The 12,804-nt window shown below is 34.4% G+C and overlaps 2 protein-coding genes across 2 annotated transcripts; both read right to left on the bottom strand.

Moving 5' to 3' along the window:
• Positions 1 to 466: 466 nt before the first annotated feature.
• LOC133865678 (abscisic stress-ripening protein 1-like) lies at positions 467 to 1,453 on the bottom strand. The gene is made up of 2 exons (XM_062302108.1): positions 1,200 to 1,453; positions 467 to 843 (listed from the first exon to the last, which is right to left on the bottom strand). Exons 1-2 carry the CDS (start codon positions 1,359 to 1,361, stop codon positions 661 to 663), a joined length of 345 nt encoding a protein of 114 aa, XP_062158092.1. The 5' UTR covers positions 1,362 to 1,453; the 3' UTR covers positions 467 to 660.
• A 6,425-nt stretch (positions 1,454 to 7,878) lies between these two features.
• On the bottom strand, positions 7,879 to 8,957 carry LOC133865677 (abscisic stress-ripening protein 5-like). Its single transcript, XM_062302107.1, has 2 exons — positions 8,518 to 8,957; positions 7,879 to 8,357 (listed from the first exon to the last, which is right to left on the bottom strand). Exons 1-2 carry the CDS (start codon positions 8,875 to 8,877, stop codon positions 8,172 to 8,174), a joined length of 546 nt encoding a protein of 181 aa, XP_062158091.1. The 5' UTR covers positions 8,878 to 8,957; the 3' UTR covers positions 7,879 to 8,171.
• Between the last annotated feature and the right edge of the window lie 3,847 nt (positions 8,958 to 12,804).

Here is a 12,804-nt window from a genome sequence, read left to right as displayed (position 1 = left end):
AACATAAAGGTTGTAGATCTTTTTCTTGGTGTTCCACAGCATCTTGAATCATCTCAATCGGAGATTTTATGAGAGAGTTATGACCAGATTACGAATTGATATTGAAACTGTCCAAAATCGCCCAATTTGCTTTGTTTTGCATTTAATGCCTCAATTTGTATCCTAAATCAAAATATAAGAATAATGAGTATATTTAGGCATTAAATAAGTATAAGAGATTAAATATTAAGGGAAAAAATACGACATTTTACATTCTTATCAGTTACTCTTATATCGTCAACCAAAAGCATCTTAGAACTCAGTTAGTTGGTAATTAGATTTTTGGTCAAATTGTTTTAAGGGGGGGGTTAAGGATAACAATTAATATTGACGCGCGTGTACGTGTACATATATAAGAAGCCACAAATTAATGTTATTAAGCCTTAAAATTCACGCAAATAAAATACATGCAAAAAGGAAGATCGAGTTCAAACTTGAAAGAAGCTTACATTAATTAATATTATTGTGAACATGATCATAACATTGCACACGACAACTGAACCAGATAGAATCTATATATTTAACGACGACATACAAAAACGCACACGTAAATTAATATTATTTGGGGTAGTCGTTTACTGGTGATCGATCCATGATCAATAACAGAGAGCAAATAAACACTTAGAAGAGATGGTGGTGCTTCTTTCCGTGTGCCTCTTCATCTTCTTTCTTTGCCTCTTTCTTCTCATGATGCTCGTGGAATGCATAGCCACCGGCCCCTACTGCAACTGCTGCTGCAATCTCCTCTTCTACCTTGTGCTTGTGGGCGTGCTCTGGGTCTTTCTTTGCCTTATGCTTCTCATGCTGATCGATCGCACATATGTATAGTCATTCAAACAAAGACCAAAACAACTATTTCACAAATAAATTAATGATATATAATATATGCCACTTAAAATACGACATTATAACTAGATATGATCGATCATGTGACTTACAAACAAGATCGACAAAAACATTTTTTGTTTGGTTTTCTTCTTTTGATCTGTCCTCAATTAGGGTCTTGCATATATGAGTTAAAGATATTGGTTTCGGCTGTTTGAGATCCGAGGTTGACGACAGATTAAAAACTCTCTCTCTCTACATATATATATCGATCAAACAATAGCGAACACAAACACACACACACATCAAAACGATAGCTAGAAGAAGGAGACTACCAATGCATAAGCTCCAGCAGTAGCAGCACCAAGCTCGCCTAGCTGCTCGAGATGCTTGTGATGCTTCTCCTCCTTCCTATAATCCTCAGGATTTTCTCCATCAACAGAATTTTCTCCATCTTTGTTGTGGTGGAAGAGGTGGTGGTGGTGGTGTTCTGCCATCGTTGTCGTAGAGTATGAATATGGGTTGAAAAAGATGCAGGAATTATTCTGCCAAATGTTAACGAGAAAGGTTGTTAATGCATGGGTTTAGTTGGCCGGGTTAGGGTCGTATTTATAACCGTGTTGAAGGTTTAATATATGATTATTCGTCGATCGATCTCTCCAATATGATAATTAAAACTTTTAAGAGGGTGTTTTTTATATTTTGTTTCAAAAAATATTTTGATGTGACATAAAATTAAAAATATTTTATATTTTAAATTGTTTGTTAATATTTTTATTTAAAAAAAAAAAAAAATGAAAAATTCTTCCTGTTATCGGGAGTGCCCATGAATGTCGTAATAGGTGATAAGAAAAAATGAATGTCATAATGGACTGTCAAAATTTGGGTGTCGACTGAGTCAACCAATATTCTATTCCTGAAATTTGTGTGAAAATTATTCATTGAACAACAACAATAATGATAAGATAAATAACAACAATGATGATAAGGTTGATGATCGATAACTGTTGCAAAGAATAAATGCGGCACAAATTTTGGAAATTTATATAAATTTAACTTTTAAAAGCAACACGTGTCATTTAACCTATGAGAAATGATCTCTACACTCATTTCTCACAACAGCCCCACAACAAGCTGACGTGGCTGGTAATATTTTATTATTTTTTTACAAAAATAAATGAAAACAAAACAAAAAAATAATAAAATATTACCAGCCACGTCAACTTGTTGTGGGGCTGTTGTGAGAAATGAGTGTATGGATCATTTCTCTTAACCTATTAAAAAAATATATATTTCTTACATAGCTTGACACAACATTTTTGAAGGTTGGTTTGTAAAAATTTTCTTATCCGAGTGAAAACGTAGCCCAAATTATTTCCTCCTCTGGCGAATGACTATTGTATATGTTAATGTTGCTATATCGGTGTGATTGGTTGTAATTAAATTGCTGTACTTTTGAGATCTCTTTCTTTTTCTTTTTTTTCTTTTTTTTTTTTTTTCTTTTTTTGTTTTTACCTATAATGTGCTATCATATCTATATATTGGAGGAGACCATAATCTATGTAGGATATGATTGAATGCTAACTCCCCTCTCTAAGTGGATGTAAATATATTGTTGAACCACATTACATTCTTGTGCATTATTTCTTCTATCTTATTTTTTTAATGATATCAAAGTCGAGGTTTTGAGTTTAAACGTTGTTTTCACAGTTTTTGTGTACCTTTTATTTCAATGAAATATTCTATGTGTTGGGTCTTATTTGTTGAAGAGATTGAGTTTGAGCCTATGTACATATAAGGAGGAGTGTTAAAATATTAATTGAATAATTAAATTCTCTATTTCTTATTAACTTAAGCTTTTGAGACGACCTATGGTAAAACATGTTCGGTAGTTCAGTTTTGGTTAAATCTAATTTGCCTTTAAGAAGAAAGTCGTTTGATAGATACTTGGCAGGCTGTTATGTTTCTCTTGTTGCCGCTTTTTCTTTGTTTATGAACATACTTGCTGCTGCTGGTGTGCATCTCTTTCTGCAACTTTTCTCTGTTTTTGGTGAGCCTTTTTTCGGTTACTCTGTTATGGCGGAAACATATTATAATCCCAATATATATGAAGTTATCTTCTGTTCTCTTGAATGGGCTAGGGCATGCAAAATTAGCCCTTCTAGTTTTGATAAATGATAATCCTAAGTTTGATGATTGGCAAGCAAATCATCAAATGGTTATGTCATGGCTTTTAAGTTCTATGGAGTCCCGTATTCCTGAAATATTTATACATTCTCTTAATCAACTAAAAATTTGGAAGAATTTCACTTATAACCTTGGATCTTTTATCACTTTTGAAAAAAGTACCCAAAATTTAAAAAGTGTCAATTTAGGGTATTATTCTTTCAATTTTTTTCAACTTTAATCATCCGTTAGATTTTCTGTTTAATCCTATCAAAATTCATAGAAATTTCTGTCTTTTGATCAATTTCCAACAACTGAAGTAGAGAAAGTAGATATGTCTCATGTTCCATATTCTTCTATGGTAGGGAGCCTAATGTTTGATGTTTGCTATGGCTGCAGTAGACCACGTGTACAAAAAAAGTTAATTGGGATAGTGTTAAGTAGATTAGTCCTTATTTGAAAGACATCACTAGTACTATTATTTGTTATGTTGATCAGAATATTGACTTGGTTGGTTATGTAGATGTAGATTTTTCAGGTGATCATAATAAGTGAGAGTTAATTAATTGCTAGATTTGTTTTTTTCAACTTGGTTGATGATGTTGTTAGTTGGATGTCAAAATTGCAATTTGTGGTGGCTTTGTTAACTACATAAACAAAATACTTATAATCTACAAAAGTATGTAAAAAAATTGTTTATTTGAAAAGATTGCTTGGTGAATTAAATGTCAAGCAAAATAAAGTGACAATTCATTGTGACATTGCCAACATGTTAATTGTGCTATTCTTGAAACTAGCTAGTCTTCCAAACGAGAGAATTATATCAAAATGTCAATTAGTTATTTTAGGATTAGAAACCTAGTCAATTTTTAAAGGATTGTAAAGTCTACGGTAGATCTTCTTTCTAACTTATTATTATTATTTTTGAACAAAACCCCTTCTTATAGAATAAAATAGAATGATCCAGACACCGGATCTAGGGACAAACACATTACTTACAATATCACGGATGCCACTTTGAATATCTTCCAACTAGACAAAATCTATTACATGAGTGGCTACCTCCCTTGCAAGGGTATGAGCCGCTGAATTAGCTTCACTGCTAACATGGACAACACATGAAGATCTAAAGAAACTCAACCCTTGTTTAATGCCTTCCACAAAGTGACCAATTCGGTTCATGGGCGGAATATCTGAGTTAACCTCTTGAACGATCTGCAATGCATCACTTTCAAAGATTACATTAAAAAAACCCACCTCTTTATTAAACATTAGTGCAGAGAGGGCTGCTATAACTTCAGTTACCTTTGGGTGCACTACAAGTTTTTGAGTAGAGCTGTGGGCTCCCAAAAAACAACCTGCACTATCATGAGCAATAGTTTCAATACCAATGCATCCGTTCTTTTTATTGGCCCCAACATCCCAATTAACCTTAATCAAACCTGGGGGTGGGGGCTTCCAAGAAATTGGTTGCATATTGGCCGCTTGCCCCTCCACCAAAACAATTTGGGTCTCCTTCTTATGACATCTTTTGTACTCTTCAATTGACACTACCGCCTCACGGAAGACTTGAGTTGGATGGGTAAAGTCACCTTCAAATACCATCAAGTTCTTGCGAAACCATATTCGGCGCCATGACAGCCATAAGATCCAATTGTTTCTTATTGCAGTGTTCAAGTAGAATTTCAAACACTTGCATAAAACTCTCTCCCGAAGTACTCCTTTCTTGGAAAATGATTGGACCACATCGCCATACCTCTTGCGCCACAGGGCAACTCCATAAGATGTGGAGGACATACTCTTCATCCCTTCCACAAAGTGGGCACAACTTATCGTCAACAATACCTCTCCGAAATAGATTCACCTTTGTAGGTAGTAGATTATTGCAAGCTCTCCACATGAATTGTTTGATCTTGTTCTGTACTTTAAGGCTCCACACTGCCTTCCACATCTCTATTCCATCACAACTTGTGAGCTCCCACCCCTGTTGCGTGCCTATATTTCCTTCTCCAGATGGTAGGCGCTACAAACAGAAAAAAATACCATTGGTAGTACCACTCCATATCATTCGGTCATGTGGTTGTAGTGAGCTCAAAGGAATGTTGGATGTTACATGAGCTTCTTCAATGTGAAATACCTCCCTAATCAACTCAGTTTTCCACCCCTTTGTGTTTTGGTCTATAAGATTGGCTACCGTGGCATTCTCATCTAGGATTCATCTAGGGGATTGTACAAAGAAAGAGATGGGTGTGGGAAGCCACCTATCCCCCCAATACCTGAATACTTCTCCCATCGCCCACTCTCCAAACCATCCCTTGTTGTAACAGGGTTCGAGAAGATAGGATACTCCTCCATGCAAAATTAGGTCTATTCCTTAGAGAAGCTTCCATGATCGAAGAATGAGGATAATACTTGGCTTTGATGATTCTCACAGTCAGGGATGATGGGGTCTGGAGTAATCTCCAGAATTGCTTCGCTAGGAGGTCTTGGTTGAAAATTACTAAGTTCCTAAAACCCATTCCACCTTTATTTTTGGGGTGTCCCATCTTCTCCTAGCTGATCCAGTGAATTTTAGAATTATTCTCCATGTGCCCTCACTAGAATTTCTGCATCATGCTATTTATCTCTTTGCATAGCGAGATCGGAAGTTGAAACATACTCATACTGTAAGTGGGAATCGCTTGAACCACAGCTTTCAAAAGTACTTCTTTCCTAACTTGGGATATGAATTTCACTTTCCAATTATTCAAACGGTTCCAAACCTTGTCCTTTATACTGTGGAAAGACTAAACTCTGGATTTCCCAACCAACGAAGGTAAGCCAAGATAAGTATCATACCGTTGTGCCTTTTGTAAACCTTATAGACATAGTATTTCTTGCCGCTTTGCATGACTCGTGTTGCGACTGAAGAAAATAAAAGTTTTTTGTAGATTTAGCTTTTGCCTCAACGCAGCTTCATAGATACCGAAGATTCTTAGTAGTCTTTCAACAAAGTTGGCCTTACAAAAGAGCAAACTATCATCTGCAAAGAAAATGTGGCTAATATATCCTTGGCACATTTTTAGAGGTTGCATGGTACCCCTGTAATACTCCCTATGCGCTCCGCCTGGTATAGTAACAAACTAAGAGCCTTTGCACAGATTAAGAACAGATATGGAGATAGTGGATCACCTTAGCGGATATCTCTCGTGGGCTTTATGTGACCCACTTGGTTCCCATTCACCATCACTGCATATGTTACCGATCGAACACAAGCCATCACGAGAGAGAGAGAGAGAGAGAGAGAGAGAGAGAGAGAGAGGCTAAAATTATTGTATTTTCTCTTGATATTAGTGGGAAAAAAAATCTTTAAATTCGTATGTCTTTTTATTTTCTTCTCTTTTAATTGATACTACTTTTCTTATACATCGTGATTTCTAACATTACTAATAATGCAGCATTTTATTGAAAAGATTCTCTACGCCTTGAAATTTCCCAATTAAGCTAGCCCAAGTTCAAATCCCATTTCAATTTTTAATGTTTTAGCCTAAAATTAAAGCTGGCTTACACTTTACCTAGCACAAAGGGCAATAATTCTCTTCGTCTTTACCATGTATGATTCATGGTACTTAACATACAGTCAAATTAACATAATTCATAGTAATTATAAGAATAATGTTAGACACGTTGACACATGCCAGCATGTAATTGGAGTAACTACATCACCTACAATTTTCTTTTAAGACCCTTCAATCACATCACTAAGTTGTAAAAGAGTTGCAAATCTGAGCATTTTTCTAATTATAACGGACCATATACATCATGTAAGAAAACATATTAAATTTGAGAAATATTTAGTTTTCATCTTTTGTCTATCTCTGTAAAATAGATGGACAAATCCATTATTGAATTTGTAGTTCCACAGATTCAATGATAAATTTGCAAAAAAGATAGACAAAAGATGATATGTAATATATAGTTCTCATTAAATTTTGTTAGTTGGGACCGTTGATAGGCATAACTTTGAGGAGATTTTAACAAAAACTTAAGTTTTCATAACGGCCATTAACATGGTTTTTTTTTTGGAAAATTTCACTTAATCTTTCTGAATTGTCGCTGCTTTTGCAATTACCCCATAAACTTAAAAAAATCTTAATTTAGTGTATCAATATTTTAATTTTATATTTTTTTTTTCAATTTCCCGTTAAATCCCGTTAAAATTCCTAAAATACTATATATATATATATATAAAATCAAAGATTAAGGCATCAATATTTTTGCAACCTAAATATAATCTTTGTAATTTTTTTCTCTATTTCCTTAAAAAAGAAAAAGAGGGGCATGTATTTTCAAATTTTTTGACACCCATCCGTTAGGATTTTACCGAAAATCATAACGGACGGGTGAAATTGAAAAAAAAAAAAAATTAAAAGATAAATACACTAAATTAAAAAAATATGAAGTTTAGAGAAATAATTTCAAATATGATTGCAGTTCAGACGGTTAATTCGCCTAATTTTATTTTATAAGATCTGCCAAGCAGCCCAAACCATGACCTGATCTATATTCTTCTAAACCAAATTTCAACGAAATCTCACGACACTACTGGTCTAATGATTTGACTAATCACAGGAAAAAAAGAAAAAGAAAAAAGAGAAGGTACTCTTATTGATTAATTTCACGTTAAGAAAAAATAGAAAAAGAAAGTCAAAACACACCTAATATATGGAAATGGTAGATAATTAAAGTCATAAAATGATCATGACAATTTTTTAGTTGATTTGTGAGAACAAAAAATTGATAACATGAAAAATAATATTAAAGACGACCAGTTCCTTAATTAATTAAATGAAATGTAGAAGACTTAAATGAAAAAGGAACCTGCATATTATTATTAACATCGCCAAAAGATAAAAAAGAGAAATTAAATAAGAGCATCAGCCATCAGATGAGTGATGACACCCTTAATTAACAAGGACATGTACCAACCAAGGCAGCATTCACAAGCTCACTCACTCACGCACAAAGTATTATTTAGGGTAGCTGCTTACTGGTGGTATAATCACGTACAACGTAACACAGAGAAAACACGTAGTTAATTAATTAATAAAGACACTCGATCGGAAGAGATCCATCCATGGTTGGGGCCGGGTCTTCTCTTTTCATCCGAAAAGATGGTGGTGCTTCTTTCCCTGAGACTCCTCCTCTTCTTCCTTTGTCTCTTTCTTCTCATGATGCTCATGGAAGGCAAATCCGCCTGCTCCAACTGCAGCCGCAGCTGCAACCTCCTCCTCTATCTTGTGCCTGTGGGCATGCTCTGGGTCCTTCGATGACTTGTGCTTCTCGTACTGATATTATCATCACAAAAAAATAGCCAAATTTATAACAAGGTGTTTGCGATTTTGATCATGACAGACTGGTATAAACTTGTATAACAGCACACTAAATAACATCATTCTTTTACCCAAAAAAACGGAAAAGTTAGAGTATAAGTATATAACTACGTACCAAGGCATAAGCACCGGCAGCGGCAGCGCCAAACTCGCCGACGTGCTCTAGATGCTTGTGGTGCTTCTCTTCCTTCTCGTAGTCAGGGCCAGACTCGGTGATCACTTCTGTGGTATCAACTGCGTACCCACCCGGGCCACCGGAGCCGTACCCTCCCTTGCCGCCGGAGGAGTAGGTGGTCTCGGAGGAATAAGCAGTTTCGGTGGAATAAGGAGGGTCGGAATAGACAGTGTCAGAAGGCCTTTGGTCGGAGTAGACAGTGTCAGAAGGCCTTTGGTCGGAGTAGACAGTGTCATAAGGCCTTTCTTCATCGTCCTTCTTGTGGTGGAAGTGGCCGTGGTGGTGCTTCTCTTCAGCCATGGTGGTGGTGGTGGTTAAGTCTTGAAGTGTGGAAAAGATGTATATGATTGATGGGTGGGTGATTCTGTGAGAGATCAGTTTGGGAGAGGGGTGGCATTTATAGGCCAGGGATGGTGGCCAATTGCCAGAGACTCATTCGCTGATCCTTCGCCATCGTGGGTGGCCATAATGTCGTGATGGACGGTCAGGATTCATGTGGGTTCACAGGTCTTCTTTATTTTCTACTTTATGTATATAAAATTTGGGTTAATAAATCTTTTTTCAGATTTGAAATTCCGGTATTTATCTCTTTTGAGAAAAGAATTCTTAGCATATATATATACATAATACATATAACCCAACGTAAAGTAAACTAAAGACTCTTTAAGAAAGTGTGGAAATTAAAGTATATATAAAATTTAGGAGTGTGAAGGAGATTAAATCTCACATTAATTGTAATCATAAAAATAAACCATTGATCTAGTATTTGATGGAGCATGATATCATATATATATGGTGAGATATTTGATTAGGGTTGATGAAATAATATTGTCTTTAATTTTTAAGTATATATGAATTATCTATTAATTAGTACTCTAGCTAGATAAATCCTGTAAGGATCAAATGTAATCATCCTAAATTCCTAATTAAGCACATGAATAATTCATGAAATGATGGTTATTTGTTCTTCAGATTGACACATAAGAATTGAAGGATAATATTTATGAGTTTTTCTCTTCTGAATTAAATGATCGATCGAAGAAATTAAACCAAACTCGATCACAAGACCCGGCCCATGCATTAAATTAAAAAAGATTTATATATGAACCAGGATGGAACACGATACCATTCAAAGAGCGTTATGCACCAGAAAAGCATTCAAAGAGATGCTAATTATATATATATGTATATGTTTCTTTACCATATCATCATTATCCTAACAACAATGCAAATTAGTCAAATTTGTAACCCGGTCCTCTCAAGAAGCGGCACAAGGCGGATACAGAAGCTAAGAGGATACAGATTAAGGCAAGCCTATTTGTACTCCCACTTGAGAACTGCGACACCCATCAGAAAGAGACTGAAGCAGTAAAAGCAATGTTAAAGTTTGAATATGAGATTGCATAATAGAGAGGCATGATATCAACACAACCCAGATACAAGAATCATCCCTAAAGGGAGACAATAACCCATGTAGCATGAAATTACATAAACAAATAAACAGCAAAAAAAAGCTCAAAGAAAAGCTTTGATGTCCGGAAGAGTAGAGGAGAGCAGGAATAAGACCCCCCCCCCCCAAAAAAAAAAGAAAAAAAAGAAAAGGGGTTATTATTTAATTAAGTAACTTTGAAATTGTGTAAGAAACAAAAAGTAACTTTCAGATTATGCATTAATTTGGTATTATTCCCTCTACCCTACGCCAGAGGGTAGATATATATAATTATTTCCCATTATTGGATCAAACATGCGAGCTCTTTTTGAAATGTCAAAGAGATCCCCCTTAATTAGATTATTACCGTTTTACGGTGAGTTTAAGTGATCGGTTAGATCAGTTGATGAGATTAGATTAGGACTACTATATATATATATATATAGTCGTTGTTTTAGTTTATACGTTACCAGATATCACCTCGCCGACATTCTTGCTAAACTGAATCTTATTTTCTTTTTCTTTTATTTATTGGAATTTGCATGTGATAAAGGTCGGCACCGATGATCAACATGCAGGTAATTATCAACTTGTTTTCAAGCACTTTGCTCAATTACGTCCATCCAGATGGGTATCAGAATAACACTAAAATGAATTTTAATATTTTTTTAAAAATTTTGTGGTCGAAGAGTCAAATAAAAGGTCCATAACCGAGATGATCATTAATTTCATAGTTTAGATTACATATTTTAGCATTTAATGGTGTATATATTGTCTATATAAACTCACTCCTATTTCGATAGACTAATGTGACAGTGCTCATCAGTCTTTGAATTTTTTTAACGGCTGATGAACACTGTCACATTAACGAAATAAGAGTTGAGTACATAGCATTACTTAATTCTATATAGTATGAGATTCAAAAGGTGTTACCACGTGATCATATTACAATTAATTACTTGCTTAATAATAGGGATTTCACATGTCTTAATCTTTTAATGAACCACGTTGCTTCAAGACCTCTTGCTTAACTCGAAAGGAAAGTGTTAGTGTAGTTGGAAACCAAATTACAGAAAACAAAAACATTTTTCAAATGAACAAAATGCTCTAATTTATACTTTGGTAGCTTAATTACTATTTATTAAAAAAGATATACTTTGATCATATATATATATATATATATATATATATATATATATATATATATATATATATTATAATTAATTAGCCTCCTTTAAATTTGTTTAAAACAGGATTTGCTATTTTTCAAAATTTCCAGGCTTTATCTTGTGAATACAATAAAGTGAGATTGACAAGGAAAAAGTAATAAAGTGACTTCCATGCAGGCAAACTACCATATATAATTTCTCCATTAATTAATTCTCGTATACCGTTAGGTGTCAACCTCGATCTTACCTCCCACACATACCTACTTTTTTCATTAAAAATGGTCCAAACTGAAATAAATTGATACAACTAATTGCACCTCAATGGAGTAAAATGCTCCACATATATGCCCCTTGATCAATATACTAATTGCACCTCAATGGAGTAAAATGCTCCACATATATGCCCCTTGATCAATATATATATATATATGTGCGCGCGCGCGGATTAGGTCAATAAATTATAACAGTAAGTATGTGTCAATGTATACATACACGGATTTTTCGTTGGAGGGCTCAAATATATATAATTAATTATATATAAATATTCCAATGGAAAAATTCAAAATCGGGGAGTTATTACTTGGCCGACCTCCTAATTCCGTCCCTCTATGTACATATATGCTACCAAATAATAACATTATTGACCATATATATATATATATATAGTTTATGACTTCCTTCTTAATGGGATTTTTTGATTTGCCCCAATATGAGACTTTTTTGAATTATTTATAAAAAACCAAGTTTTTAGGGTTTTTTTTTTTTTGGAGGGGGATTAAATGATTAACATTATCCTAAAGTGGGGTTTTAGTGGATAAGGGGCGTGGCAAATAAGAATGCTACATGTGTCGGCTGATATCATTGGCCGGATGACCTCCCCCCCACCCCAATAATTTAATGTGCAAGTGACCCTTCCACAGAACAAGGATTTCATTTCGAGCAGATTTTATTTTATTTATTTTATTTTTAAAATTTTTGTCCGGGGAAAGGGGGCGGGGCCAAGAAAGTAAAGGCTGAAATTGCTCCCTTTGATTACGAGCACTAGATAATGGCCGGTGGAAGGGACCCATTAGAATATGGGCATGTGTCGGCAAGAGCATATTCACATCAAGATCCTCACTCCCTCATTCATTTTCTTCCCCTCAAAATGTGAACATAATCAATTACATGACCCATCGATCTTCTTGATCACTTCCTCCGCACCCTCTTTATTATTAATAATATTAATAATAATAATAAATAAATAAATAAATAAAAATAGTCACTTCAGGGCAAGTTGTGCAACACCTCTTTTCTTGTAGTTTGCTTGTACATCTCATCCATTAATTATTAATAATTAAAGTAGATCTCAAAGAGAGGAAGAAATATGAAAAGAGAAGGTGTTCGATCAGTTATCTTCCTTACTTACACACTACATAATATATTATCACATTTGGTTAAATTAAAATTAAAAAAAAAAATGATAATGTGATTGTTGAATTATGTTTAATTAGGTGGCAATTTTATAGATATAAAACATTTTGTTGTTACTCTTACAATTGTTTAAGTAATGAAACTAATTCCTTTTTTTTTTTTAATGCACTATGGCATAGACCAATTTTGAGGTATCATTTTATTAGTATAATGGTA

This window comes from Alnus glutinosa, chromosome 4, assembly GCF_958979055.1.
Source record: "Alnus glutinosa chromosome 4, dhAlnGlut1.1, whole genome shotgun sequence".
In the NCBI taxonomy this organism is placed as follows: Eukaryota; Viridiplantae; Streptophyta; class Magnoliopsida; order Fagales; family Betulaceae; genus Alnus; species Alnus glutinosa.
This window is presented reverse-complemented; position numbering and strand designations above follow the sequence as displayed.

What these genes read in the sequence shown, in the direction of transcription:
- LOC133865678 (XM_062302108.1), bottom strand. Translation starts at nt 1,361, where the DNA reads ATGGCAGAACACCACCACCACCACCTCTTCCACCACAACAAAGATGGA. An exon ending in CTGCTGGAGCTTATGCATTG is followed by an intron (nt 844 to 1,199) that starts GTAGTCTCCTTC and finishes GCGATCGATCAG; the next exon opens with CATGAGAAGCATAAGGCAAA.
- LOC133865677 (XM_062302107.1), bottom strand. Translation starts at nt 8,877, where the DNA reads ATGGCTGAAGAGAAGCACCACCACGGCCACTTCCACCACAAGAAGGAC. An exon ending in CTGCCGGTGCTTATGCCTTG is followed by an intron (nt 8,358 to 8,517) that starts GTACGTAGTTAT and finishes TGATAATATCAG; the next exon opens with TACGAGAAGCACAAGTCATC.